This window comes from Anopheles funestus, chromosome 2RL, assembly GCF_943734845.2.
Source record: "Anopheles funestus chromosome 2RL, idAnoFuneDA-416_04, whole genome shotgun sequence".
NCBI lineage: Eukaryota > Metazoa > Arthropoda > Insecta > Diptera > Culicidae > Anopheles > Anopheles funestus.
Genome location: NC_064598.1, coordinates 62,557,240 through 62,585,148, shown reverse-complemented (window position 1 = coordinate 62,585,148; position 27,909 = coordinate 62,557,240). Strand labels below are relative to the sequence as shown.

The 27,909-nt window shown below is 39.7% G+C and overlaps 1 protein-coding gene across 1 annotated transcript; it reads right to left on the bottom strand.

Annotated features, from left to right (window-relative positions):
* Position 1: 1 nt before the first annotated feature.
* On the bottom strand, positions 2–27,909 carry LOC125775114 (dual oxidase). The gene is made up of 13 exons (XM_049445602.1): positions 26,957–27,909; positions 12,781–12,864; positions 5,543–6,097; positions 5,061–5,464; positions 4,712–4,989; positions 4,468–4,635; positions 3,426–4,395; positions 3,150–3,353; positions 2,772–3,081; positions 2,581–2,704; positions 1,430–2,513; positions 1,225–1,353; positions 2–1,160 (listed from the first exon to the last, which is right to left on the bottom strand). The coding sequence occupies exons 1-13, from the start codon at positions 27,045–27,047 to the stop codon at positions 1,032–1,034; spliced, it is 4,530 nt and encodes a 1,509-aa protein (XP_049301559.1). The 5' UTR covers positions 27,048–27,909; the 3' UTR covers positions 2–1,031.

Here is a 27,909-nt window from a genome sequence, read left to right as displayed (position 1 = left end):
GTACTGTTGTTGAAATGCTTATATTTATCGGTTGTGTACACAGTATAATAAATACAGCAATGATTGTAATGCATATTTACATTGTTTGTTTACTTATTTGCCAAAGACAGCAATGACTTATTCCATAAAGGCCAGCATAAAAGAGCTTGAGCAACATACATATTGACGAAAATAAAACGGTACAAAAACCCAAACGGCTACACTGTACTGTGACAAGCTGTACAAACCACGCAAAAGGTACATATTCTGGCAGTTGGTAAGAATAAACGTAAACCAGCGTAAGATCGTTAGAACAGCAATTACTTGCACTAAGCGAAACTTTTCCTAATAGAAGCCACCTGCGAACAAAACCGAAACTAGCCCAATCTTTTTCTTATGCTAGCAAATAGTTGCGATTATTCGTATATGTAATATCACGCATTATGAAATGGTACTTTACCGTGTGAATATTGCTTGTATCGATCTGTATGCAGCATACGCCTGTAGAGATACCTATTACTAATTTTTGTTGTTGAACTTCGAATGGACAAAACCATATTAATCAAAATGATTGCCGTTGGTGAGCTGAATGGACTATTGATCAGTTTCTCGTAGCTATGTTTAGTGTTTCATACTTTCTTCCATATGGAAGTGGAATAAATATGCCTTTAAGGCAGTGATCTGGAGATGTTGCGATCAAAAGCTGGACGTTCTACAACTAACATTAAAATGAACAAAACGGACTCGTTTGATGGGGCAGTAATCGAACGAGAATATTGTAAATACTGAAACTGCTATTTGCTATGCTCCATCGTTCGCATTAACGATGCAGCCCACCGAAAGCTTCACATACAATCATAAACGCAGACAAACACTCGAAACTATAACATAAAAATAATCGACAAACCACTTTTTGCTTCCGAAATTACAGTGAGCAAATGAATCTCCTCTTTGATCGATTGGAGAATGTGTATGTGCGTAATGGTTAACCGATAGCTTATGGATATTGTAATGAGGACGGAACGATGACGGTGTACTAAAAGCTTCACTGTTTACCCAAAGTTTTCGAAATGATGTATGAAGTATGGCCATTTGCGGCTCTTGTTCACTTCGTCGCAAGCCGACATAACACTTTTTGTGAGTGGCCGCGGTCCGCAAGAGAAGACTCCGATCTTGGACACCTACAATTGGTAGAACCAGATATAATTAATGCTCTTAACTACACTATTGACAAAATGCACTCACATATGAATGTTTCTTTTGTACGAATTTGAGAAAACTGGACATATCAGGACGTCCGAAGTGATTCACCGCTTTAAGCCCGGTGAACATGGACGTTTTTGAAAGACGTTGGAAGTGATTTTCGCAAATGTACTGGAAAAATAAAAGATTGTGTCAAAAGAAATTGCTTCCAGTTATGCCAGAAAGTTTGTAAACCATTATTACTCACCAGCATGGTAGTTCGAAGATCGAACTTGTGGAAGAATTGAGTGATGAAAATATGGATCTCCAGTACGTTTGTAACATCCTTTTTCTCCACATCACGCAATACATCGATAAACCATTCAAAGTGTTTGTGCGACGGGCAGATCCACAGGAAGTACACTTTCTTACAGGCGACTCCCGAGTACCGGTTGGTACTGGTACCAAACACAAGATCGTTCAGAATCGATGCGTATGGCGTTACACCGATACCACCGCCAACCATAACAGCGACCTCGAACTTGTACCAATCCTGATTGCCCCCACCGAACGGTCCCTCAATGCGTATCTTCGGCTGATCATCCGGGTTGTAATTGCACGGGTCGAAGTAGTTGCGCAACTTCCATGTCCATGGACCTTGCGCCTTGATATGACAGCTGAGGAAGTTTTCGTGCGGTGCCGATGTGAGCGTGAAGCTGTGCATTTCCTCGGGCTTTATTTCAGTGCATGATAACCGCACCCACTGGCCGGAAAGATACTTTAGATTCGGCGGACGGTAGAACCTAATCTTGATAACGTCCGACGGTAACAGATCGGTTTCAATAACATCCAGTGCCATGTACTTCGTGCGTAGAGAGACGATCTTATCCAACGTATACACAATACCGGGCCCAATAAAGAACAGCCAGAATCTAGGCGCACCGGTCAAGCGTGCCAGTCCGTGCACAAGACACAATGCATACAGAACCACGTACAGGGAATGTGCGTTCCAGAAAAACTTGTACGCCTTCTTGCGAATCGTTGGATGGGCGAAAGCGAATATGATGCACATGGTAACAAACAACATTACCCCTGTGACGCCAGTGACGGTTTGAAACAGCCAGTACGTTATGTCGGGTCGATAGTCGGACGTAAAATGCACTTCTTTCGTGAGACATTTGAGATTCTCGATCGATTGTGTAGATACGTGGTAGAAATTCACGATGTGACCCACCGTGTGCAGCAGCGAAAAGAATAACGCAGTACAGGCTGCGATTTTATGGAATTGAATGTGCGAATCGAGCGGGATGTACTGCTGGATGGGAAACTCCTTAAGCTTTGTGAGAAGATTTCTGCGGACGAAAAAAATGATTATTACCATAATGTAATAATACATCATTATATGATTGACATTCCTACCTCGACATCGTGAGCAATAAAAGCGAGTAACAAAATGACAATGAAGCAGCAGATCCTCGTGTTATTGCAATTCCGACACCCATGATATGCCGCAGATCAGTATGCTCCGCCATAAATGAATAATCTGAAAAGTTTAACAAGGCATAATGATTACGAACAATAAACAGCAAAGCAACGAATGTGATACTTACGAATAAATCGCTCCACAAACAATACGATGGTGATTACGTAGAACAGGAAAAGGTAGAAAATGTTTTGACGATTCTCCTCAAGGAAGGTCGTATAGCTGTCCCATTTTTCTTGTACCCAGTGACGGCGTGAATCTGAAATCGGTTCAACTTGGAACGACGTCATGCGAGCCACATTGGTGGATGTATCGAGGAAGTTCTGCTTAGCACCCTTGCAGTCCAATCCAATCGCAACAAAGTCACCCTTGTATTCCTTCATCATAAGCTTAAAATCCTCGTAGGTTAAATGGTTCTTGTGCTCTAGACCAACATCCTGAGGAGATAAAAAAAGTAAAAGTTAATGGCCAATTATTTAATCAAATATTGCCGTCGGATCCATACCTGGAACATGCCGTCGATCAGTTCGTTTACTTGCTCATCAGTAACGCTCGTTGTTCGAGCAATCTCCACCAAAGATCGCATCATTTCGCTTAGTTCTCCTTTATCAATCACGCCGTTTCGATCGTTGTCACACATATCGAATATGATCCTTAGTTTATCATCAGTCTTTCCCCGGGAAAACAGTACTACGGTTTCCAAGAATTCCTTAAAATACAAACAACGACATCCATGTTGAAAGTTACGTTTTAAGTTAGCATATTATCTTACAGCACATACCTGGAAGGATATTCTTCCATCTTTGTCCTTATCAACGATATTGAACATCTTCCGAACGAACATATCGTCGGGTTTCATTCCAAGCGCTGCTGCAAATTCTGACTTCGACAAACTGGTACGCATCACCGTCATTACTTCACCATCCAGCGATGCATCCGAGCGGCGACGTCGCTCTCCTGGCCGCAAACCAAATGTCAGTGCGTAAGCTTCGCGGAAAAAGTGCTCAAGTCGCTTCTGACGACGCTCACGAGTTTCGGCCTTGGCCAGCATCAGATCACGGTTCGATTCAACAAAAGTCATAGCCTTTTTGTGCAGCACAAGAAAATCTTCCAGCTTTTTCACAAACTTCCGGCGAGCGGAGTTCGATTCCAGTTCCAGCACCAGGTCATGATCGTTTGGCACACGGAGCAGAATGTAAGGTTTCTTTGCCTTGTAGTTTTCTTGCGATTGTTCCACAGTCACCACATCGACGTGCTTCAGATTGAAAGTGCGTAATTTCTCTCCCTTGCGATCGACTGTGTAGATTGCCGCTTCTGGTCCGAATTTCACCGTGACCAGTCGTTTGTGATTTGCATGTAACCACTCGCGAGCTACCATCTTCTCCACGGACACTTTACTGTTGGCAGTGTTTTTCATGGCTTCCTGTTTGATTTTCAGTTTGCGTCGTCGGCTGTTCTGTAGCTTGATCACACAGTATCCGGCACCGGCACATAGGATGGGCACGAAACCCAAAAAGACACATGAGTAGATGTACGCTAGCTCCGAACCGGAGAAGTAATCGTATCCTTCGAGGTAGTTGCATGGCTCCAGTAAAGTTGCGTTCAGTTGCTCAGGCTGCGGACAAGGATCACCTTGTTTCCAATGAAAAACATCACGCTGAATTTCATCCCCTTCGATGTCCGTGCTGTTGACGATGATGTCCCAAAGCGTAAACTTCCGTATTTCGGCTATTTCTTCCTTGGTGAATATACTAGAATAATCAATTGAAACAAATGTCATATTAACGGTTGAAATACGCTATTACACTACACACACTACTCACCCGTTATCTTCATTCTCAAACCAGAACCGATCGGCATCACGAATTCTGGCAAACTGATCGATTATAACGGCTGAGAACAGTTCACCGGGTCTTCCATCGGATTCCAACATTCCACCAACATAAACGTCCACGTTGTCCAGCTGATTATCGTACGTGTTGATTAACAGCCTGTCGGATTAAGCAATCGATAAGCGTTATAAAGAAACCTCTGCAGCGTAAACATTGACATCAGTGATACACTTACTCCAACAGTTCAGGCTGCCGCTCAAACACTTGTGGGTTGATGTCACGCCAATTTTTCTTCTTCGGTAGCCGGTAAGCTGCACGTGCCGTATTATAATCTGGAAGCCCATTGTCACGACCGCGCATAATATTCAAAGCGCCAAGATCTCGCCGCGTAAACTCCATCGGACCAAATAATTTATCTCGTACGTCCGAGCACAGTAGAGGATCTTCCTTTTCGGCAATCTGCGATGCCATACCCATAATGAACTCTTCTACCGGCGTATTGTCCAGCACATCCTGAAATAAGTTAATCAATTTTATGAGAACTACTTAGTTTTTTGTTTTGTTTTGTTGAATAACCAACATACATTAGAATTCCACCATGTAGAACAAAGTCGAAGAGCTGGAAAGTCCATATTTGTTCGACGGAAGTTGCATTGACCATCGCGACGAAACAGTCCTGGTGGAATCAAAGAGTGTCCAAATCGGAATGCAGCCGCCTGAAACATATGGCTTACACCTGGATGAGTGTCCGCCTTATAACCATCGTACGGTGGTATCTCCTTGTCCAGGAACGCAGGCAAGTACTCGTAGGCAATAACGTTTTGCAGACTAGCGATCACCACGCGGCGCGCTCGTTGGAAAATTTCTTCATCACTCCAATCCCGATGCTGACGGCGAACTCGCTTGGCCACAACATTATGCCAACGCAGAAAAAGAATGGCGAAAGAGAGTAGGGCTGGATTTTGATTTGTTCTAGGATCACCTAGTACTGTTGATTTTTGAAAGAATAAAAAGAGACTTTATTGTTTATTTGATTAACAAATTGAACAGCATTTAGGCTACTCACAGTAAAGTCGTTCCGGACTAAGCATTCGCATCACATGCGGCACAGGATTGTTGAACAGTGGGACCCGCATCGTATTCTTTATCGGCATTGTACCCTGCTTGTCCGTCAGCAGTGCACCGTCCTGGAACGAACGCATCGCATTCAGCCATGCCTCCGACGTACTGTAGATAAAACTTCCATCGATCCAAGCCGTCATCTGATTGATTTGCTCGCGGGGCGCATTTGGGCTCTGGCCCGTATTGCGATCGTAGGCCGCACGATGGAATGGGATATATCGATCACCGCGGCACTCTCGATCGTACATCTCGTCACACTTCTCGATCTCGATACGGTGCATCTCGATCGGGCAGCCCGATTCGGACGCCATAACTATCTCGTTAGTCACCACCTGACCGAAGAAGGCCAGCAGAGCGGTACGGTTTTCCATCGATGGCAGACCATCTGTGCCACGCATGAACAGTCTGCTGAGCTTGCGAGGCGATGGCCGATTAGCACCTGCCAGCACATACACACCGTCCGAATACGCCGATGGGGCTTTCCTTGTCAGGTGATTATCTGTAAAAATAAAACAATAAACGTTATTAATAAAAAAAGTTTATGAATTAAATAAAGTGCATCAAATACAATTTTACTTAAATTACATATTAATTTTCATTTTTCATGTTTATGAAATTTTTTCTTAGTACTGGGCGTCTCCATAAATACAAATGTGACTGTATTACTAAAACTGACTACGATTTTACTACTTTTTTATCAAAGCAAAAATCTAATATAAATTAAGCAATTAGCAAAATGCCAAAGTAAACATAAAAAATCGTTTTTCTTGGCATATTTCCCAACCATTTCAAATCGTAGAATGGTAACACCAGCGTAACTACTTCTAAAACCATTCACAAAATACAAAACAATGCTGCAACACCGATTTGTATCACCTTTCCCTGTAACGCTCAGCTTAATTGCTTGTACCTTGCGCTAATTAGCATATTTTAAGGGATAGTTCTTGCTTAATGCATGATGATTTCTTTAGTGCTGTTGAAATTATGGAAGTGAGCAAGTGGCTGACATTCGCTAAGTGAGCGTGAAGCCGTCAGGATGGCGAGGCAGCAAAAAGTTCAAAACGGAAGCTGTTCAATGTCAATGGCAAGCTCATAAATAATAATTATTCCTAAATTGTCCATTAACGGTTCCTCCGCTGATGATGGAGACGGCACTTTGGTTCGGTTAAGCAACAGGGTGCTATTAGCGTAAAGTGCAAATGCACTCTGGCTCCTGGATTTTTAAGCTGCCTGGTGGGTTTTACTTTATGGCTGGTATGACACGCGTTTCTGTCTGTTTTCGGACCATAATTTGAATATTTCTACAAAATGTAACTAACGTGGGGAAACTTCCGAAGAACAGTTTAGAACAAACCAAGAAAAGGGGAAAGAAAACAGATACCGACGTCGCGGTGAACACAGCCTTAAACTATGCAACGATAATTGGTGTTGTAAATCTGCTAGAACATATGCAAAACTATGCTGTAAGTTCGTGTCATAACTTCTAAGCGAAACACGTGTGGACCAATGGTATAAGTATTATTGTGCATAAACAACTTCATTTTCCGCTCCGTCAACATTTGTTACTATACACAAAAACTTTATGATGGTACTTCATTATAATCGTCTAAAACACGCTGCATTAATCACACCTCGTTCGTGCTACATTGAAACATGGAGAAAAAGGAAATGAGTAATGCAGAACATGTGTATGTGGCTTGCGTTTTTTTCTAACCGCGATATAAATTCTCGTATAATTTCTACACTCTTGCCACTGTTACATATTCAATAGTGCTGGCCTTATCAGACACGCAGGTATCTAGATCAATGCCGTAGATTAGCGTCGAATGTGTCAGCAAGGTGATAAAAATAATTAAACTTCGAGCGAGTAAATTGGCACCTGAGGGGTCAAAATCGTAACAAACATGCATAATGCATGTTTATCGTCCACTAAACAGGATGAACTTTAATGACAACTCACTAATTGAGGAGCAAAAACAATTTTAAATATCTAACTACATACAAGTGTTATGTTTAATTTTGAATAAAAAAAAACAAGTGAGAGTTTTTTCGAAAAAAAAACTTTTTTTTCAAATTACATATACACGTAAAAGCCAGTAACAACGACAGAGTGCAAAAGAAGATTTTTTGTAGTATTTTTGAGGATTTTTTTCATGATCGCAATGAACCTTGATTGCATCCATCAAAACTATCCAATAAGGTACGAAACACAATAGAAATAAAAATGTCAACTATTTCATCTACTCAAGAAACTGCAGTCAATGCATTGATACCATTTTTGGCAATACAGTATTCTTTATATGGAAGCAATCAACTGAAAAGAAAAAGACACGTTTTGTATTGTCGATTGACGGTGAGAAGAAATCGATACGATCACACAAGATGGTAAATTGATCATTGGATGGAAATAAGCATTTTAGCACAAAGTCCCGCCGAAAGGAATTGAGAAAGCTGTCTGCTTAAAAAAAAAGAAGTACAAAACAAAACATCTACATGCAACCAGTCATATCGGTTGCACGTCCAACATGAGCTTAAATTTGATTTCGAGGTCAGCCACGAGCAGACCATCAATTATTTCTTTCAGACTTTTATAAATGACTGCGACCGGGTGAATTGTTTCATAATGCAATAAGCTTGGTGCAGAATTTGAACGTCTATCCAGATGAGCGGAGCTGCCGGCCAACCGCATCACACAGGAAAGGAATTCGCTCGCTTAAGAGCTTAAACCTTTAAGATCTGCTAAAGCAAGGTCACTGTAAGGGTAGTGATGGTTGTTAAAAACGTTGTACATAAAAAAAAAATCTAGCAAAAAATAAATCAATGATCGTTTCAAACACTCATCATTTCGCGATTAGCACGTTAAACAGCAATTCAAAGTTAAAATATTATTTTTATTAAGATGTATCGCCTGACCGTTCTTATCCGTATACAAGAAATTGGAATACAAAGAATTTTAAAAATATCTTCCCTGTAACAAAAACAAAAAATCATAAAAAATAACGAAATCTGCGGGGGTGGGGCGGCCCTGTGGTGCATGTGATACACGGCGCCAGTCCACACGGTCGGATCGGGTTCAAATCCTATCCGGAACGTCCTCGCGTAGCAAGGACTGACTATCGGGCTACGTGGTAAAAATAAGTCTAGTAAGCCAGAAATGGCCGGCGTGACCTGCTGTAAGGTCGTTAAAGCCAAGAAGAAGAAGATAATGAAATCTAAAAGTTGTAATGTACTAAAAGTAAAACAAAATGTATTTTTATCTATATTTAATTATATATATAAAAAATACGTATATTATTTATTTTTGCAAGTTTATACTTTATCTCTAAATTATTAAGTTATTCACACATTTCTTCAGAACTCGTTCAAAATCGTTTTTATCTATGGGTTCTCAGTTTCACTTCACCATGCGACAGATCTTGAATAAGACTGCATAGGAAGGGTAAAACTATGCGAAGCAATGAGCTCATTTGGAATCCCGGCCAAGCTTATCAGACTTGTAGGAATGATAATAACCAACGTCACCTGTTAGGTGTTGATGGATGGAAAACTCTCACCCTTTGTTACCACGAAATGTCTGCACCAAGGAGAGGAGTCAACCGCGACTAAGAGGTGGACATTTCGTGGACCATCTTCTATAAGTCAATACAGATCCTGCCAAACACTGATGAAATATTTATATATAAATGGTTTACGGCTCTTTTATGGTTATGGTTATCAGAAGATAGTGCAGACTACTGAAAACCATGGGTTTAAGATAAACAAGGCAAAAAACAAATTGATGATGTCACCATCAGCGGCCTTGCTAACTAATCTAGACTTACGCAGGAGTGATGTACAGATAGGTCACCTCGAGGTGACTTTTGAAGTAGTTCAAAATTTCAACTATCTTGAGTGAAAGGTCAGAACCGACAACAACAGTGATGCTGAGATACGTGTTAGGTTGTTGGCTGCCAAAAGGTACAGTCTGAGGAAACAGTAACTCTCAAAACACCTGTCATCACTTTAATACTTGGACCAGATGGACTTGCCCAAATGGAATTTGTCCATAACTGGCGAAACGTGGGTATCACAGGGAAAGCTCAGAAGAATGTTTGGCTATTTATGTGTGGAAAAACAGTGCAGGATTCCCTATAATATTATTCCAGAGTTGGAATAATGGAGTTGATGCGTTCTCCAGAAAGGTGGATATCGGATTGGATGATGACGGTGATTGACCGTGAGGGATTTATCGGACTTCTGCGGGCATAGACCGGAAAGCGGATGTAGTGGCCGATGAGTAAGTTCTAAGATTAATTAAAAATAACATTCGTATAGTTACAGGTAGTTGTAGGCGAATAGTGACGATGGTGTTTCATAGCTTATCCGGACATACCGCATCCCGCATAGTAAGAACTTACACCGACTACGTTCAAAATAAATGTAATAAGCCAGAAATGGCAGGCATGAGAAATGGTCGTAACGTCAAGAAGAAGATAGTTATGTTGCGTATTGAAGAGGATCGTTATAACATAGTCTCTTCTAGGCTTAATGACCTCGGAATGTCATGCCGACCAATGCTGGCTTACTACACATAATTTAATCACCTAGCCGGATAGTCAATCCTTGCTACGGGGGGACGGTTCGGATGCGATTTGATTCCCAGTTCTGTCGTGTGAAACCCGCGTCGTTTATCGCACACACCATCGGGTCGCCCATATATAAGATAATACGTTAGGATGTTATAAGATAGTACGTTACGTGATTTACTTGTTATATTATATTCGATATTCGTATAAAATTAAGCTACTGTTTTGTGGAAGTGAAGAACATCATATCATTATAATTTGCTTTGAATCACAGTACCTTGTATAACATGGTTGTCTATAACTTTAAAGTTTGGAAATATTCATGAATAAAAATTTATTGTACGCAATATGAAATTTAATTTAACAAATTTATTACGTTTACGTTTGCGTAATGAGACCAAATACAAATACTGCCATATAACTGTACTATCAATGTATAACAAAACATCGTATAGATATCATATATACATTATTGTTTCGCTTAAATTCCTTCGTCAATATGTATCCCTGCGACAGGTGCCTCGACAATGTTTTGAACCATTCATCAAAACTAGGACTGCGTGTCACCAATGCTTGAACACGCACGCGCTGTGAGGTATTATTCATATAATTTAGTAGCTGCCGCTGTTGCCGATCACAAAACAAAACGAGCTCCGTAGGACGTTGTTAGTGCCGGTACCTCCTGCTGCGTCAGTAGTTTCAGAAGCATGGACCGTCCCATTGCTAGTCAGCACAGTGCACTAAGGAGGGTGCACCATATCAAGGCAAACCATTCATCTATCCATACATCCATCCATCCATCCATCCATCCACCCATTCATCTATCCTGCAGAGCTGTGGTTAAAAGCTGTCCAGGGGTCCGTAGCAGAAGACGGATCCAAGAATGCACCAAGGGTATTAATGTCAATGCGCGTAAAAGAGAGGGTTTAGAGATAGAGACAAAGTTAACAACCACTGCACTGTTGGTATGCTTAATCCAATTAAGTCACACTGAATTTTAACCCCCCCCCCCCCCGATAAATACACTCAGACAGCTTGGCCGTTTCGATCCTCGTACTCTACCAAGTATAATGGGCGTTTGAACTGATCGAACCTGCACGTCAAACAGCCGGTGACTAGCATGGCATCGAATGATGCATGGTTTGGAGCAACTCCTTTGCTAACGGACCGAAGTTTGTGACATGAGGGTGTGCATGAGGCAGCAGCAGGTAACATTTTTGCTACATTTTGCACTACACTGCAGGGCATCATGCACATGCAGGTCGCGTGACTTTGCCGGTGGGTTGTGCTCACGTGCCACTAGTATTGTGCTAGTAGTGGATGGACGAAGATTTGTTGTGCGAATGGGTTAATCGATTATGTGTGGTATGACTATGAGAAGTATGAAATGAGCAGAAAAACAATTTTCTTTTTCAGACGTTGATACTAGTTTTTATTATCAAAACTGATTACCAGACTGTGGTGGTATTTCAACTATATTACCTGGATGCACGGTTTTGAGACACCTGATTTAATGACATTGGTTACAATATTAATTACTTGTTTGAATATAAAAATTGTAATACCATATAGTTTTACTTAAATATTAGACCAAGCGGTGGTGACAATAGGGCAAAAATCATAATAATAAAATTATAAATATTAAATATTTATAAATAAAAAAACATTGTATCACTTAGCTAGGAATGTTTTTGAGCTTAATTTTAGTATTTTGAGATTCAGTAAATAACAGGCTTACGAGACTTCATCTTACCACTTATCCAGATAGTCAGTACTTGCTACAGGAAAATAGTATAGATGGGATTTGGTATCGGATTTGTGCGAGAGACTGTTTCCGATACCAGCACAATCGAGCCTTCCTATTTTCACACTATCTACCGGATTTTGTGTTTCATTGTGTAAACAAAATATTCACATACATGACTTGCGACCAGTACAAAAGTACTACACGGCAACGTTTACTAATTAGTCAGACGAAACGATGGGAAAATTGAGAACAATTTAAGTGCCCGCATCGTAGCGCGATGCAATCAATTGTCGTGATCAGTGTTACCTCGCCCAACATTGATGACCGATAATCATAAATAATTAAAATTTACATCTACATTCAGGCGAATTAACTGATCAGCGAAAATTCCAATCAAAAGTGGAGACCTGAGAATATAAGTGAACGAGGCTTAAAATGTAATAAAACAAACATAATATTCGGATTTACGGACCAATCTCCATTTCGAAACTACGCGGGAGGTTTTACAGCTCAATGCAGATATCCCGCTGAGAGGGAGTGTTCAAAAATTGAGCGATCGCTACGAAAATTGTACAATTCTCTGTGACATACCGCAATATATCTGCATTTACGGTTCACAACAGGCATATGAAAGCACCCTGTTAAGTCTGGGAATCGTAAAAGTACAGTGCACAAGCCAAACTGTCAACGGAATGTTTGTACTGAAACGGACGATAAGTCCGTACTGGGGTGTATCTGTGTTTTTTTGTAACAATTTTAGGGCAATTTTATGGAAACCCCCGCTGTGATTGCGCTACGTGCGGGTTGTCAGTTAGCCGTGTGTGATAAATCACAAAATTATGAATAAAAGGTGGTGCGCGTACTACTTACCGACAGCTCCCCAGTCTGGATGGGCCAGATTGTTGTACCATCCGTCGTAGCGCTGTTTTTCGACATGGCTCATCAAACTGGATTCTGAAAACGAGAAAAAGGAAACATAATGAAATTGAGACATTTTTTATGCAGAATGGGTCAGTTTAGATTTTTCGATCGAGATGTAGCCGGTACGACATGCAAATGGCTGCTGGTTAAAACTTAGGTTACCGTAAACCCGACGATCAACATCTGATCGTGAGAACGGGTCAAGGTAAGTGAAAGGAAAGGGTAATACCTTTGCGAATTGAGCAACACTCAGGACACTCACGATGACTCAATATGGGAAAAATATCCTTTTTTTTCTTAAGTCGTATAAGCAGTTTATCTTCATCGCTACAGCAGTAAACATGAAATTGTTCAGCACACGTAACTACCAAACCTAATCCTACTCTGTAAGGGATCGAGTCTTATCGTTCGCCGTGGTATGTGCAAGGTGTGCAGAGAATGGATAATATTTTGGCAATGTCTCCACAAAAGGAACAATTTACTGTTCCATGTCACCGATATCGGTTGATTAATGTTTCGCATTATCTGATCGTAAATCTTCCAAACTAAAGTTTATATGTTTTCGCAACAGTGAGCGAGTAACCCCAACTTTGACCGCTCATCGTCCGAAAAGGTTGAATGGTCCGATTACTGGATTTTAGCATAGATGGCCGGTTTCATAGTTAGGGGTGACCTTAGTAGTCGGATTTTAATAACCTCACACTGATGTGTCCATTGCCAGCATTCTCTCATCTGTGGTGAGCCCTCGGGATTTGGGCTTTGGGTCGGTGTGCTTGATTTGCACAAGATCTTTTAAGTTCATTTTCATCACCGGGCACGTTCGTTCCTCGGACAAACGAATAATTCTTTCCGTTCTTTGAGGTGGGATAAATTTTGATTAGTCAGATGGAACACGACAGATTTCGTGAGACTATCTTAAGCCTCCAGGCTTGCGAAATCGTAAAACTTAAAAAAAAATAATGCAAGAACAAAAAGAACAATGGCGAACCGTCTGAAGACACGCTTGAAAATCTTGCAAATATTCTGGTATAAGCATTGGTACTGTGCTTGGGAACTTCGTGTGGCGGATCAATTTGGATTGGCTTAATTACGACTTTTGTATTTATACCTTCTTAGGTGCTACCGGGGTTTAAAAAGTATTCCACCTAGCAGTATGTAATATCCGGGATAAGGCACACTAGTAGCAGTTCCACAGACGTGAGAATTAATGTATCCGTTGACTTGAGAGGATTTTCGTCTTACACAAAGGAAATAAAACGGATGTTAAAATCGACGCAATCAAAAAAAAAAAAGTTAATTTTGAGTTATTGCTGTAGCAAACAAATATTTTTTTTAATTCTCATAGTTTCTCACAACATCACGAATTCCTTTTATTAGAGCAATTACAGCTAGGATAAAGAGCAATCACAAGGATCTAAGAAAGGAAATAAATAATACCAATTGGAGAATAATTTCTTTGCAACATGCAGTTTGGGACACAATAACTGTTAAACACTTTGTCGTATATGAGATTTGTTGCGATAAATGTCTCAAATCTATCGACAACAATCGTTACTGGGTATTTGGTTTTGAAGCTGCAGACTTTGTTTGAGTTTGAAATGGTCCATTTTGACTATTTCACGGATGATTGTAATTGTTTTCGCTTTGCTCTCGTGGTAATAATGTCCATAAACATATTATTTAGTACATTAATACAATTATTATGAACCGCTATTTTATAAGCTTTTATTGTAATAATCCGATCATCAGGAAAATATTGAAACTTTATTTAAAGAAGACAGAGTCTTTGCCATTTTTTTGAATATAACATTAAGGGCCGCCCAGACGCCACCCTCGGACCGTAATTTGGAGATCCATCAGCTAAATTAATAAATTTACAATAGCTTCTTCAGGTTATGTCACAAATGTTCTATTGGAATAATCAGTACTAAAAATTGAAATAAATACATTAAATGTCGGATAAGTAATTTTAAATTATTTGCTAATAAGTTTGATAAAATAAAGTCATACGGCCTGGCCGTTCTAATAGAAATTAAGAAAAATTGATAAAACAACCTAAACAATGTATGTAAAACAAAAAACACTAAAAATATTTTGATACATTCGAAACCAAAACGTAACTGCTATAAATCCTGTTAGGCAAATATATTGACACAATCAAAATGGCAACAGTGTCTCATTTGGCGGTGAACAATTAAGAATCAATTTCGCTCATATCCAACCGCACCAGTGATCTCCTCCCATTCGCTTTGTCACGCCGGCATTATGTGAGAAGCGAGGATTGAAGGCTTTTATCCAAAATCACACCTTAAAATTGGCATCACCGCGAGCAAGTCCTCCCATCGTTAGTGATAGATACCTACGAATAATATAGCCCCAAGCCCTCAATGTGTTTGTGAGTAAAGAAAGAAAAAAATATCAGTCTACTGTACTGCTCACATGATCAACTGTAGATTGTCAGAACATTCGTTCCAAACAAGGCTCTCCTATGATGACTTTCGGTTTTACGAATGCAGCTCCAAATTGGCTCTCGTTCACGTTCCAATAAGTAAGGCAGGAATAGTCTATTGGATTGGTACCGAGTATTTGGTGAATACTCCAATCGATTCACGCAAGTATGCGCGCTGGATCGTGTCGGTTGATTTATATCCATTAAACAGTTAGTAAACTAACGAACACCAATGGCACAGGTCCTGTCCCGCATCTGGTCCTGTACGGTCCAGACGAATAGTTCTGCATGTGGACGAATCTCGCAGACCTCGATGTACGCATGCAAATCTAGGGTATAGTTTGGAAGCCTGTCAAGTGATTGGGCGTGTAGAATCGGGGACAAGTTGTGGCACCGGATTCCGTGGGGCAACGATTTCAACCATTTTTAAATGTACGGTCGGGTCATTCTTGCATGCGTAGCGACACGATCCTGGTAGCAGCAGCATACACCAACTACGTACAGTTTTGTGGACATCCACACAGCGTGCTTCCAAGGGTCAAATGAAACATGGAATCAGGTTCTGGTTCGAGATTTGCCTTTCACTTAATACGCGATAATTGCACGAGTTCAGACTCGTCGTCACGAACCAGGCTAGCTGGTTGAAACAGATGGATCGATACTATATGCTATGTATATCGACCTGAACCACATAATAGTTCTACATAATTGATTTTTTTTTATTTTATTTCGAATTTGTTGTCTATCCGACAGAGAAGACTTTTTTGCACAAAACAAGCAAAGCATCACTCATGGAAACTTTATTCTGCACGCATTACATCCTTCATTTTGTATTGTCTCATATATGGAGAAATGGTGTTTAAAATTGAGATGAATAGCTAGAGTAGACAACACCATATTTCCAGTGGGCGAGAGTTTAACGCTGAACAAGTGATTCACATAGCGTGGGAGCAGTGTTATAGGCATAGGCTCACGATGCAACTCCCACCAACCAATTGAATAAATCTGTTGGAACGTTTTAGTGCGTAAGATGTGGCAGAAAATTTCGGTACGAACGAAGAACATGTTAAACCAGTTTATTTTATATCTACTGATTGTTTTCTCCGCCTGCCACCGGGGATAATTTGCGATAGCGCAAATTGTTTCTCTACCTCGCGGTGAAAACATGAAAAACGTTCCAAATTGATCGTACGATAGTGACCGGTCACGAAAGCAAAGCTTTCTGGTGTTGTGATCATTCATCAAAGAATGACTGATCAGGTGCTACAGATTGGACGACGTGTTGGTCGTTCAACGGTTGTAACACGATCGTAAAAGGCATAATGAAGATAGCCAAAATAGGTTTCGAATGAGGTGTTTTTTGACAGCGAAATTAATGAAGCAGCGAAATTCTAGAAGAAAATAGTCAATCCAATGCTAAAGGGTTCTAGGATCTACCAGCTAGATTTTCAATTCCTCGAAAATGGAATAGAATCCACAGATAACATTCGGACCACCCGTAAGTATTAGTACTGTTGGTTATAAAATTAGTTTTATGTCTTTTTTTACACAAATATTGCTCGGCGCTAGAATCGAAATGCAGAAGTCTTTTTAAACAAACGCCATTACGAAGGGAAATCAATCAAAGATTAAGGCGGAAAAACATGAACAATAAATCTTGTGTTCAATCCCACGATATTCAACAGGCACTCAAAGAATGAAATGAGGAAACGAGCAACACAAACTTCACAGTACAATTCTAAAACGATTGAAGTATCTCGCGTATCATAAAATTTGAATTGCCGTCAATCACGAAGCTATTGCGAACGTATTCTCAACGGTTTCGCACAATAGCTACATCTCGCTTGTTTCCGTCGATCGAGTGGTTTGGTGGTCGCGTGCTACCATACCAACCGTTAAGACCTATGACGATGATTAGACTCAATCCAACATCATAGGACGCACATTCAGCTGCCACGATGGAATGTGATACATTCTAAAATCTAATGGAAAAGTAGATCCATACACTACATGAGTATGTGCGGTTTTTTTAGAGGATAAAGAATGCATATTGATGAAAATAACTTTTCACATACGAGATACGAGAGGTGTTAAAGATCAACACGTGCTTTAACCCGCCTTCTTTCGACTGTTTTTCCCCTAGAGCTACCCAGAACACACATGCGCAAGGTCCGGTTCTTTGTATTTGGAAGTGGCCAACATTATGACGTAAATGGCTATTGTACTGGACGAGTTCGTTAGGTGGAGAGTTGATGGATCTTGCCGGCAAATTTGTTTTTTTTAGATGGTCCCATATAGCATCTTGCATATGGCGAGAACTTCGATGTTTTTTTATTTAACACAGAAGGCCCAGACCTCTTATCGTAATCTTATAAATACTGATGTTGAACATAGGGAAATTTAAACCTAGCTAATATTTGCCTGTTAACATGATCGAATTATTATTAAAACTATTATGTTACTGATAAGATTTTTATATTGTCTCTAAATATAAAAGAAAAGGCTCGAAAAGCTCAAAAGTTCAAAAATAAATAAATAACGGCTATACAGTAAAAACGACGTTGCGGTATGAGCTAAATGATGACTCTCTCGTTATTCCACCATCCGAAAGAAATCATAAAGATTCAACTCTTAATCATTATGAGCCGGTCGATAAAATAAATCCAATTCATACTCAAACCACCCCCCGAAGCGTCTTAAGATCAACGATTATGTCTCAATTATTAGGATAGCTGGTGGTATAAAAAAATATGTTTCAGCGCATTTATTATTGTGCGACCATTAAATCGGTCTCGTAAAAAGGAGTGTGGTGAATGCTTTTTATGCCAACACTCACTTATAGCTCGGTCCCTTACACGGCCCTGGGAAGGTGATGCTTTATAGCGAAAAAGCTCAGCTTACAAAGTGCCACCGAAGGGTATAGGTCAGCGCGCCTTTGCAGTGATCTGTATTCACGTAAAGGAACGGGGCACATTCACAACTGTTCGCAAATACAGTACAGTATGCCACTGCGTTCGATTTACCTGATTCACGCATGGCAACGCATTCAACGGTTCGATTTGCGGTGTGCAAAGATGCAATAGAAAGATCTTATGTGCCGCCAGTTTGAATCGGTGAGCTTTACGTTTCTATTCAATTAGACGTAGAAGTCTACTTTTGTCTAGAAAGAGACAAAAAATAAGGCAAAAAATGACACTTCCATATATAGACATTGGACGGTAGCAGACGAAGGGAAAGGGATACAGACAAAATGTGCCACCATTAGGTGAACAGATCCGGTTCCGTCCACCTTCGACCGGCGTTCGTTAAAATACCTCTAATCGAGATACTTGTCATAACTGTGGACAAATTCCAACGAAGCTCCCAGTTGCGCACGGCTTCGGACATGGTGGTGCATTACGAAGTTAATTAAAAACCATCTGAAGGCCAAAATGTGCAGCAGGTGGCACAGATGGATGCTGCGAGAACGGTAATTATTAGCAATCCCGTCAGTGGTAATGTCCTGAAGATTTGCAATGCTACGATCGAAATGTCGCTTTGCATTAGGGTATATTATTTATTGGTACATGAAGGGCGACCTATTTCTATTAATAATAATGCTAATTTAACACATTTTTTTTACTAATAATTACTTAAAATTTGTCAACGTTCTATCCCATACTCATGCAAAAAGATTTATTTAAGTTTATGTGCCATACCACACTAGAATAGAGCAAGATAAGATTCTTATTTTTTATTTTATAGCCATCATAGACAATCGTTAAAAGGAGTAATTAACGAGCTACGGACGATGCGCGACAAATACTTTAGAGCCGCCCAACACCACAGAGTTCAAAAAGAAAAGACAAAGCATTATGGATTTTTTTTTAGCATTTATGTACAGCTGCTGTAGAGATTGAATTTGTCATTTTACTGTCTTCTTCAAGTCTGTAGATTGTGGCCATTGTGTAGCTATGAATCTTTAAATGATTGTATTACTTCATCTACTCCAAATAGTCAGTGTATAAGCATTGTGTTGAACGTTTGTTCATTAAAAATTTAATACGATGTACAATTTCACTCGTATTTCTTAAGAAAGCTTTCAAATATTACAAATGTCAGTGAGCTTTTGACTTTTTTACTGACACCTTCGGCAAACTTTTATTTCTGTGAATTTCATTTAAATGTGAATGGTTTTTGAGTTGCGCTATCATAAGTCATAAATTTCATTAATATACCTAATACTATTATCTCACAAAAGTTTTAATTTAATTTAGGTATAAAATGTTTTTAAAATTTTCTGTCCTTAACGGCCAACTGTACTGACAACGTAGTGTTGAGAATTTTAAACAGTGTTGAACTCAGGAATTAACGCAATCGATGTTTTAAGAGTCCATACTGAAACCATGACTCTTAGAATACAAAAAAAACTATATAAATTCTCGATTGCACAACAGTTTTGCTATTTTGTTAGCAGGTGCAGATAATTTGCTAATTACACCTGAATCTGTATTTGTTCATACAAAATGGGCAAAAACAATTCACGGAATGTCCAATATCTTCAGTTTTGTTTCGTATTCGCATATTCGATATTCCGCAAAGCCTTGCACAGATATTAACAATTCCCTGAGCGTTACCTCATCGCCACAATTAAACAACGCGCACACGGAATGGCAGCGCATTCTCGCGTCGGTTTGCCACCATCCGGTGCACCCGGGTTATGCAATTCCTTAACTGGCAAGTGCACGTTTATCGTGTACATCTTGGCGCATCAACCAATGTGCTCGTTGGTGTTTCGCTAATGCTGTCGGGTCTCTAAACGTTTGTGGTGTGCTGTGTTTGTGTGGGTTTTTTGTTGTTGTTTTGTTTTCAATTATTTTTATTCAACAAACAGCGCCAACTTTACACGTGCTACACGCTTCAACACGAAAAGGAATGAGCGTTAAGTACTCTCGACGTGCGAGATGCCGATACATATTCGTGCGAATCCGGTTCGGATCCCCCAGCCCGGATGTGGCTAACCAAAGACGGACGATCCTGTCTGACAGGTCACGGTTCTCAAACGTGCGTTCCAGTATCCCTGTGTCGAGAGGATCGACTGGATGGAATGTACATCTCTAGTAAACGTTCTCAAGGTCACCCTGTCTTATTCGACGAGAACACTGGCAACTCGTGGCTAGGTTCTTTGCTCTATTAATGGACGAATCGATTCGCATGGATGAGTGAAATTTAAAGTCGACATTGTAATCGTGTTTGTTATTCGTACCATACACCGGTCTTTTCTGTTTCCATCTTTCGGTCAGCTTCTTCTTGCATGTCCAAATAATTCAATAAGTGGTGTTTTATTTTGGAGTAAAAAAAATCCCAAACGAATGCCCGAAACTTCTGAGTGAGTGGGCACTTTTTTGCTCAACTTAATTGGATAGAGATTTAAGCCGTTCCCGCAAGACAGGATAGCATAATGAGCAGAGCTAATCTTTGGGTCGTATAATTAAGTATTCATTTATTGGGCGGAGCAGTGAGCCTGTCAGGAAATTTAATAAGCACACATAAAAGATCGTGGCGAAGTACAATGAAGGAATAAGGAAAAAAATCAAAATTGGAAAAGATTGCTCTACGCAAAGAGTATTGCCAATTAAACGTGAATATTAAATTTACTTTAATGAACTGCAATCAATATAACAATTTACTAAAATAAATAAATAAAAACCTAACTAATTAAATTTTTCAATAAAATACCTAAATGTTAGGAGGTGTATATATTTAATGTATCTGAAAACCCGTGAATACTTTACACGGAAATTTTAATTGCTCAACGAACCATAAGAGGTGCTTTCTAAAGTTTCGGTGAACTATCATAAATCTTACAAACAACAAACTTGACTCTATGGTAATATTGACCTTGGGAGAATATATTAATAAAAGATTATCATCGATAAACAAATATTTACCCATTTTATGGAAACGTAAAGATTTTATCAACATTTGGTCATATAGATCAGTGCTCCCCAACCTTTTTAGTACCGCGGACCACTTTTTGTTCGACATAAGTATATCGCGGCCCACATGTGCCGCATATGAACGGACTCGTAATGTATGTATATCGTTGTTAAGCCGATTTTTGAAATAAAACATTAGTAAAAATTATAATTGTCCACAATCTAACACATCGAGGAGCGTAGAATGATTTCGTCACGTAAAAACGCTTGAAATGGTAAACGAAAAGTGTTAAAATAATCGGTCCAACGATCGAAAATTTCTTCCGCGGACCACTTCTACTTAGGCCACGGACCACAAGTGGTCCGCGGACCATAGGTTGGGGACCACTGATATAGATGACCGGTAAGAAAGAAAATCTTACTCGGACACATTTTAGTAAGCTTCTTTTATCGAATACTATTCACCACCAATTCTATTTCTTCGTTAAATTTTGCCTTAGAAGTAAGAATTGAAGAAGCTTCATTGATTAATGCTATTCATCAAGCCGTTCTGCAAAGCTTCTATACTTCGTGACGTGCTGTTGGCAATTCGTTCTTTTTATGTGGCCTGGTTGAATGTGCAACTAATTTGAATAAACAATTGCAGCATACCGCAGACAACGCGTCTTCAAGCCACCGGAGTAACCTTCACATCTTGTCCACGGTTTTGTGATTTTCTATGCACCATCGGACTAAAGGGCAATGATGAAAAGTAATAACAAAGGCAAGAAGGTAAAACAGACATACACTCAAACTAATTTCAACTCAAAGACGAGCTACTGATATTGATCGCTTCAAGTATCGATGGATTTAGAGTAAATACTTCAGAAACCAAGATTAGTCACACTGTTGTAGCCATGACCCTGAACTGCCGTTTGCTCACGATAGTTTAGACGAAGAAAAATGACCATAGGATGGTCTTCTGACGACCAGTTCGAGGGTCGTCATCAAAATATATCACAACAAAGATTTTACAGTGCTTTTCAAAACATTAGGACATCTGAAATTTTCTGGATTGTTCAATGTAATGAATCATAACAGATCGTGTACTTAATACATGAAAAGAAGTGTATTCTTCAAAAATACATGATATTAAAATAAAGTATATGAATACAAAGCCAAAATTGATAACGGTGTGGTTCGCCAGTACCAAGAGTTTTGATCAACTTGCGATCATTTATTTATATCATATGAAATTTAAATTTCATATAAATGTTTGAAGTGGGGCGGCCCGGTGGTGCATGTGAAAAACGGCGCCCGTTCACACGGCAGGGACCGGGTTCAAATCCCATTAGGACCGTCCCCCCGTAGCATGGACTGACTATCCTGCTACGTGGTAAAATAAGTCTTGATACGGCCAGGCCGTTCTAACCGAGCAAAAAAAAAAAAAAAAATGTTTGAAGTCTAATAAAGTGTTCAATTTAATTTTAAATATTTAAGTGTCTTTTTTATCTCTCGTTGCAGCATTCGTTCAAAACTAGACATGCTCTGGTGAAAGGCCAATGGATGGAATAAATTTAATTATAGCTTTCGAATCTGCATATTTTGTGTTTGATGTGAAAATGTACTGTTTATTCTTAACAACATTACAGTGCGATATTTACTTAGGACATGTTCATGTAAGAATGTATAAATAATGTATGTAATAATGAAATAACATGATGTCCGACGGATTGGCTTCGTTGCCCTTCAACATACGCTAAACCATATTAGCAGCCTTAGACTACATATTAAAAAGACAACATGCTTTATTAGGACATCGTTATGAACTCATCTACTTTTTCAAATATCAAAATGCAAAAACCACAACAAACAGTGTGGTCTTATATTTTTGAAATGATCTGTATTAACCTTTTATCTAAGTGTACACTCATCAACGTTAATTTGAATGTGCTATTTATCTTGAATGTTAGATCAAGACTTCAAGAAGTATCCCACATCAGTTTAGGCGGCTTAAATCATTAAGGAAAAGCTGTTACAAGGATTTCAATAAACACAGTACATCATGTAAAGCGAAAAAGAACGCCTTAGGAATTCGATTATCTGTTTACATCTACCACAACGCAATACGAGTATCGTGTTTTGGACACAACAGTACATATACATGTAACCTTGCCTTTTCATGTAACGTATTAGTCAGCTTCACACTAACGCGTTGTAATTTTCATTAGGTAAAAGCTAACAAAAAACGCATTCGTAATGTAGATTAATAGTTGTATTAATCACATGTGGATAGTAAGCTGGCCATTGTTCGTGTCCTTGTCGTGATCAGTCAATGCTCAGATACAAACTATCGGACGATAGTCAAACTCCTTGCTTTCTGTCTTGTAGTCCAAAGCCTTGAGCTTCATCGATCCGGATGCGCGTTTACCAATGACGTATGCGGTTTAGTGGTCAGCAAGTGAAGTATTTATGTCCCAACCGAGCTCCCACAAAAATGTTTGATCAAGGCTATGGAGCACTGTACAGCGTGGGAAATGTTGGTAGGCAAATGAAGACAAATGAGTTGCAGTTTGGTGTAAGAGAGAAGACAAAAAACTATTCCATTTGAATAGCTTAGGCAGCAGGGTAATGCTTAATGCAGCTTCAAAATCAGGTGGGAACCAATTAGTTGATCGAAATGATTAGCTGCAACCAGGAAATTGCAAAGATCTCTTTCAGTTTCATTTCACGACCGATTGAGTAGATCATAATCGCAAGATTTGTGATAGGCTCTCTAGAATTTGGTTGGTTTGATTTCCGGTCGAAGGACTTCTACCCTACCGTTAGACAACAACAACGGGACAAAGCATTCGAAGGTACGGCCAACCGTTTCCAGTACCGTTCCCAATTAGCCGCCAATCTGCTGTATAGCAATCCATCAGATCTGCATTAATGCTCAGGCATAAGTCGGTGAATGTCAGTAAGATTGATCGTTCCTCACATGGATCGATTACAGTTTGCTGGAAGCTAACGAATCAAGATATCTGCCCAATTATATCATCACACTTAGTATCAGCTACAGCAGAAGCAGCAAACGCTTCTTCACTAGCTGTTCAGCATAAATTTTCTAAACCTCACCGAAGCCTCTTCCGACCATTTGTTCCATCCGGTTCAAGTTAGCTTGAACACTGTGCTACGTTGGAAAGGTAGTTATTATTGTCACGGCCAGTCGAAGTGATGTCCTTCTTTCGGGCAACGGAAATCCGTGCATCATCTTCGTTTTAAATCGCAGGTCGAGTTTGAACTGAATTTTTCTCTAATTTAGTTTAACCTTTAAAATCCAGTCTCCAAGCAATACGACTGGGAAATTCATCACATAAAAATTACCTAAAAAAGAACTTTTTTTCAAAGTAAGCATTACAACAGTGTGAACAAACTGCAAGCTTACTATTGCAAATATGTTCGCATATCGTTCCATAGTCGAAACACAACTTTTCCTATGTAAACGATGCGTTATGCTACTTAACATTCCGAACGTAAGATTCCTTTGCAGATTAAACAATGTCAACCTTGGAGCAAACCAGGTAGCCGTGTAAGCCAGTTCCATAAATCATAGCTTAAACACGTTTGCACTGCTTGATGGTGAGTAATTGGCGGTTAATGATAATTATTACAAAAGTCTCTTAAGTCGATCCCCCCGAGCGCAGTGCAACTGATCCCTTCTTACACGGCGAATCGAAATGACGAAGGTGTCAACAAACGTGAGCAGCAGCGACATTCTAACGATGGGATCCCATTAGACGACGCATAATGATGCTCGTCCGCACCGGTCGTTTAGAATTCAAATTATATCTATATGTAGAACGCCAAACGCACCAGAATGATGGTACACTGTGCGAAACAGCTGACGACGTTTATTTGCGATTGCAAACCTTAATTAGCTCTCTTTTCGCTGGCCGAGATCGCTTGTGGCTTGTGCCTTACAAGGTGTTAAATTGCATAGCCATCGGTCAAAATGGACGTTGTGTATGCATAACCAACCGAACGTTTCGATTTGACATGGGGTTGATGATTTACTGCGTGGTGACATGCACCGACGCAGGTCTCTCCACGGATCGATGCATCATCGATCGTCGCAGCGAACATTGTTGCAACTTTGAACTTTCTTGTTGTATGTGATTTTTTGAACAAAGAAAAACACACATTTTTGCCAAGCATTTTTACACGATAAGTATATTGTGAAGGACAACTGATGATCGAATCATCTAGAAAATTAACAACAAAACGTCAATTAATTCGAATCAAAAAGTGCATTAATATTAAATACAACCAACGTGCAACGATGACATGCGATGTTTCCGATAAGTACAATGATGTTCAAAGCTGTCTGTTGACGAAGGAACATTGTTGAACAATTGCATAATATCTGTACTGTCTGTTGTACTGCCAAGCCATGTATCAATGCAGTTCGATTAAAGGCACTGCATCCGATTACTTCGAACATCTGCTCAGTACGACAGTCTAGTAGTTGGTTTCGATTGTTTTTCTTGTTGAGAGAGACAGTTACAGACGGGGTAGCCTTCCATAAAGCAATCGTACACGCATCAGAAGAATACGAGAAGTACATAAATTGCCGTCGATGGGTTAATCCATCTTGATAAAAAAAACGTTCACCGTACACATCCGGGATAATCGGCGATGGAATGCATCGTAAATGCAAGGCAAATAAATGTACTTTACATACACTGGGATGTTCTGAAACAAAGCGTAAAAGGTCTTACAGAAATCTTTTTACTCTTTGGATCATATGTCACACAGGGAGGGGATTATGACTTTTCACGAATACCGAAATGAACTTTCAACTCCGAAATGCGAAAACGAATAAATTAAGCGAACTTTTGCAACACAAATGATTTATAATCTATAATCACTAACGAGCGAGCATGTTGTCAATTGTTTCAACTAGTTCTGTATGACGATAAATAACACTGTTTTTTTTACTGACTGGTAAAATGTGTTGGGCGGTTGCTGATAACTCATATTTCTTCAGATTGAAATGTGAAACATTCATTCGAAGGTAGATTTTAATATCCTGGTAAATGTCAAGCTCTGATCATGAAAGAAATGCACACATGGAATTGAAAGCGCACGAAATTTCATAACGCAATGAAATTTTATCCAATTTGCCAAATTTAACTTTACAACCGTAGTGTAAGCCTTTTCATTCTCATCATAAAAAAAATCACGGTTGTCAAAAGTGTAATGTTCCCAGACATTTCGATGAATGAGAAATGTGCACCTTGAAGCAGCTTGTTTTAGGTTCATGTTTTTATCGATCATTAAATTAATTTTATTTTAAATATATTCAGTACTACAACACAAGTTGGTTGGTTGGTTGTGAATACAAAAAAATGCGCTATCAATGTCAGCAAAAAGCAATATCTGAAAACACACACTGATATTGAAAAAAAGTTAAACTTGTCGGCGTTAAAACGATACACATTGGGTGAGTGAGTGTGCGTTAAAACTTTGTGCGTAAATTCGATTTCAACAATGGCACCAAGCTTGGTTCTCTCGTCGATGTACAAACAGTCAGCAAGCACTTTAACTACCATTTCGTTTCGATTAATGTCACTTTCAGCTAATTGCATCATTTGCCGTAATCGAACCGACAGACGATCAACCGACCGTACGGATCGATAATCCTTGTACGTTGGTAGCGGTTTAATACGCGTTACGACCACAGAAGGTGGCCAAAATCGTTCGAACTAAATAAACTGCAAGGTGGAACACTTACCGGCGGCATCGGTGGCTGGTATCGTAAAGTGCAAGGCCAACAGGCATGTTGACCAAAGCAGACTGGCTGCTGGTCGGTCGAGGGTCCTCATGGTGATAACTCCTGCTTCAGTTGCTCGGATCCGGGGACTGCTCTCATTGAAGAAGGATCATTTGCTCTTGTTCACTGTTTGGCAGCATCGATTTCGTTGACTTTTTTCAATTTTACTCCACCAGCAGTATCGAACCACCTGCGGAATGGTTGTTTTTAACGTCGAAATTCGCTAACCCCTCGACAAATTGTGGCTCGATGGTAGGGTTTTGATGCAATCGGTGATGTTTTTTTTTTGGGGCTTCCTTTATGTTACACCACTTGAACAATGAAAACGGTGTGCGAAAAGGAAGCGTTAACTTTCCTCTTTCGGGGCCGTGATCAAATTATTTCGCTCTTCCTTTCACTTTTAACACATCGGTAGCGATGATGGCTGCCAAAACGCCGCTGAACACACTTATCACGCACTGAATTTTATCGGCTCGTGCACACTACATTCGCACTAATACTACCGCTAGTAACACTACCGTCGGTACGATTTACTGCACCTTTATTCCCGACGTAAGCTAACCGGATTAAAACACATAGGGTGTACTACTGTAAGGCAATCAAACCAATCGTTGTGAAATAGAAAGTAAGAGTCGTCACTTGCAGATTGTAAATTGTGGGTTTGCAATTGTCACCTTTTTCTTCACGAAACACAAACTACAAATAACATACAACCATAAAAATTACACTGCTTGCGTCTAATAACTTAATGACTAAAGGTATGCACATCTAAATGGTATGTAAGGGATAAATGCGGTCCATTGTCGGATGTGCACACAACTACTAACAAGCGTTGATTTGACAGGAATAATTATACTGATAATCTTGGTAACTTGTTTAAAAGGTGATTAATTTACATTAGCGTGATTTATATT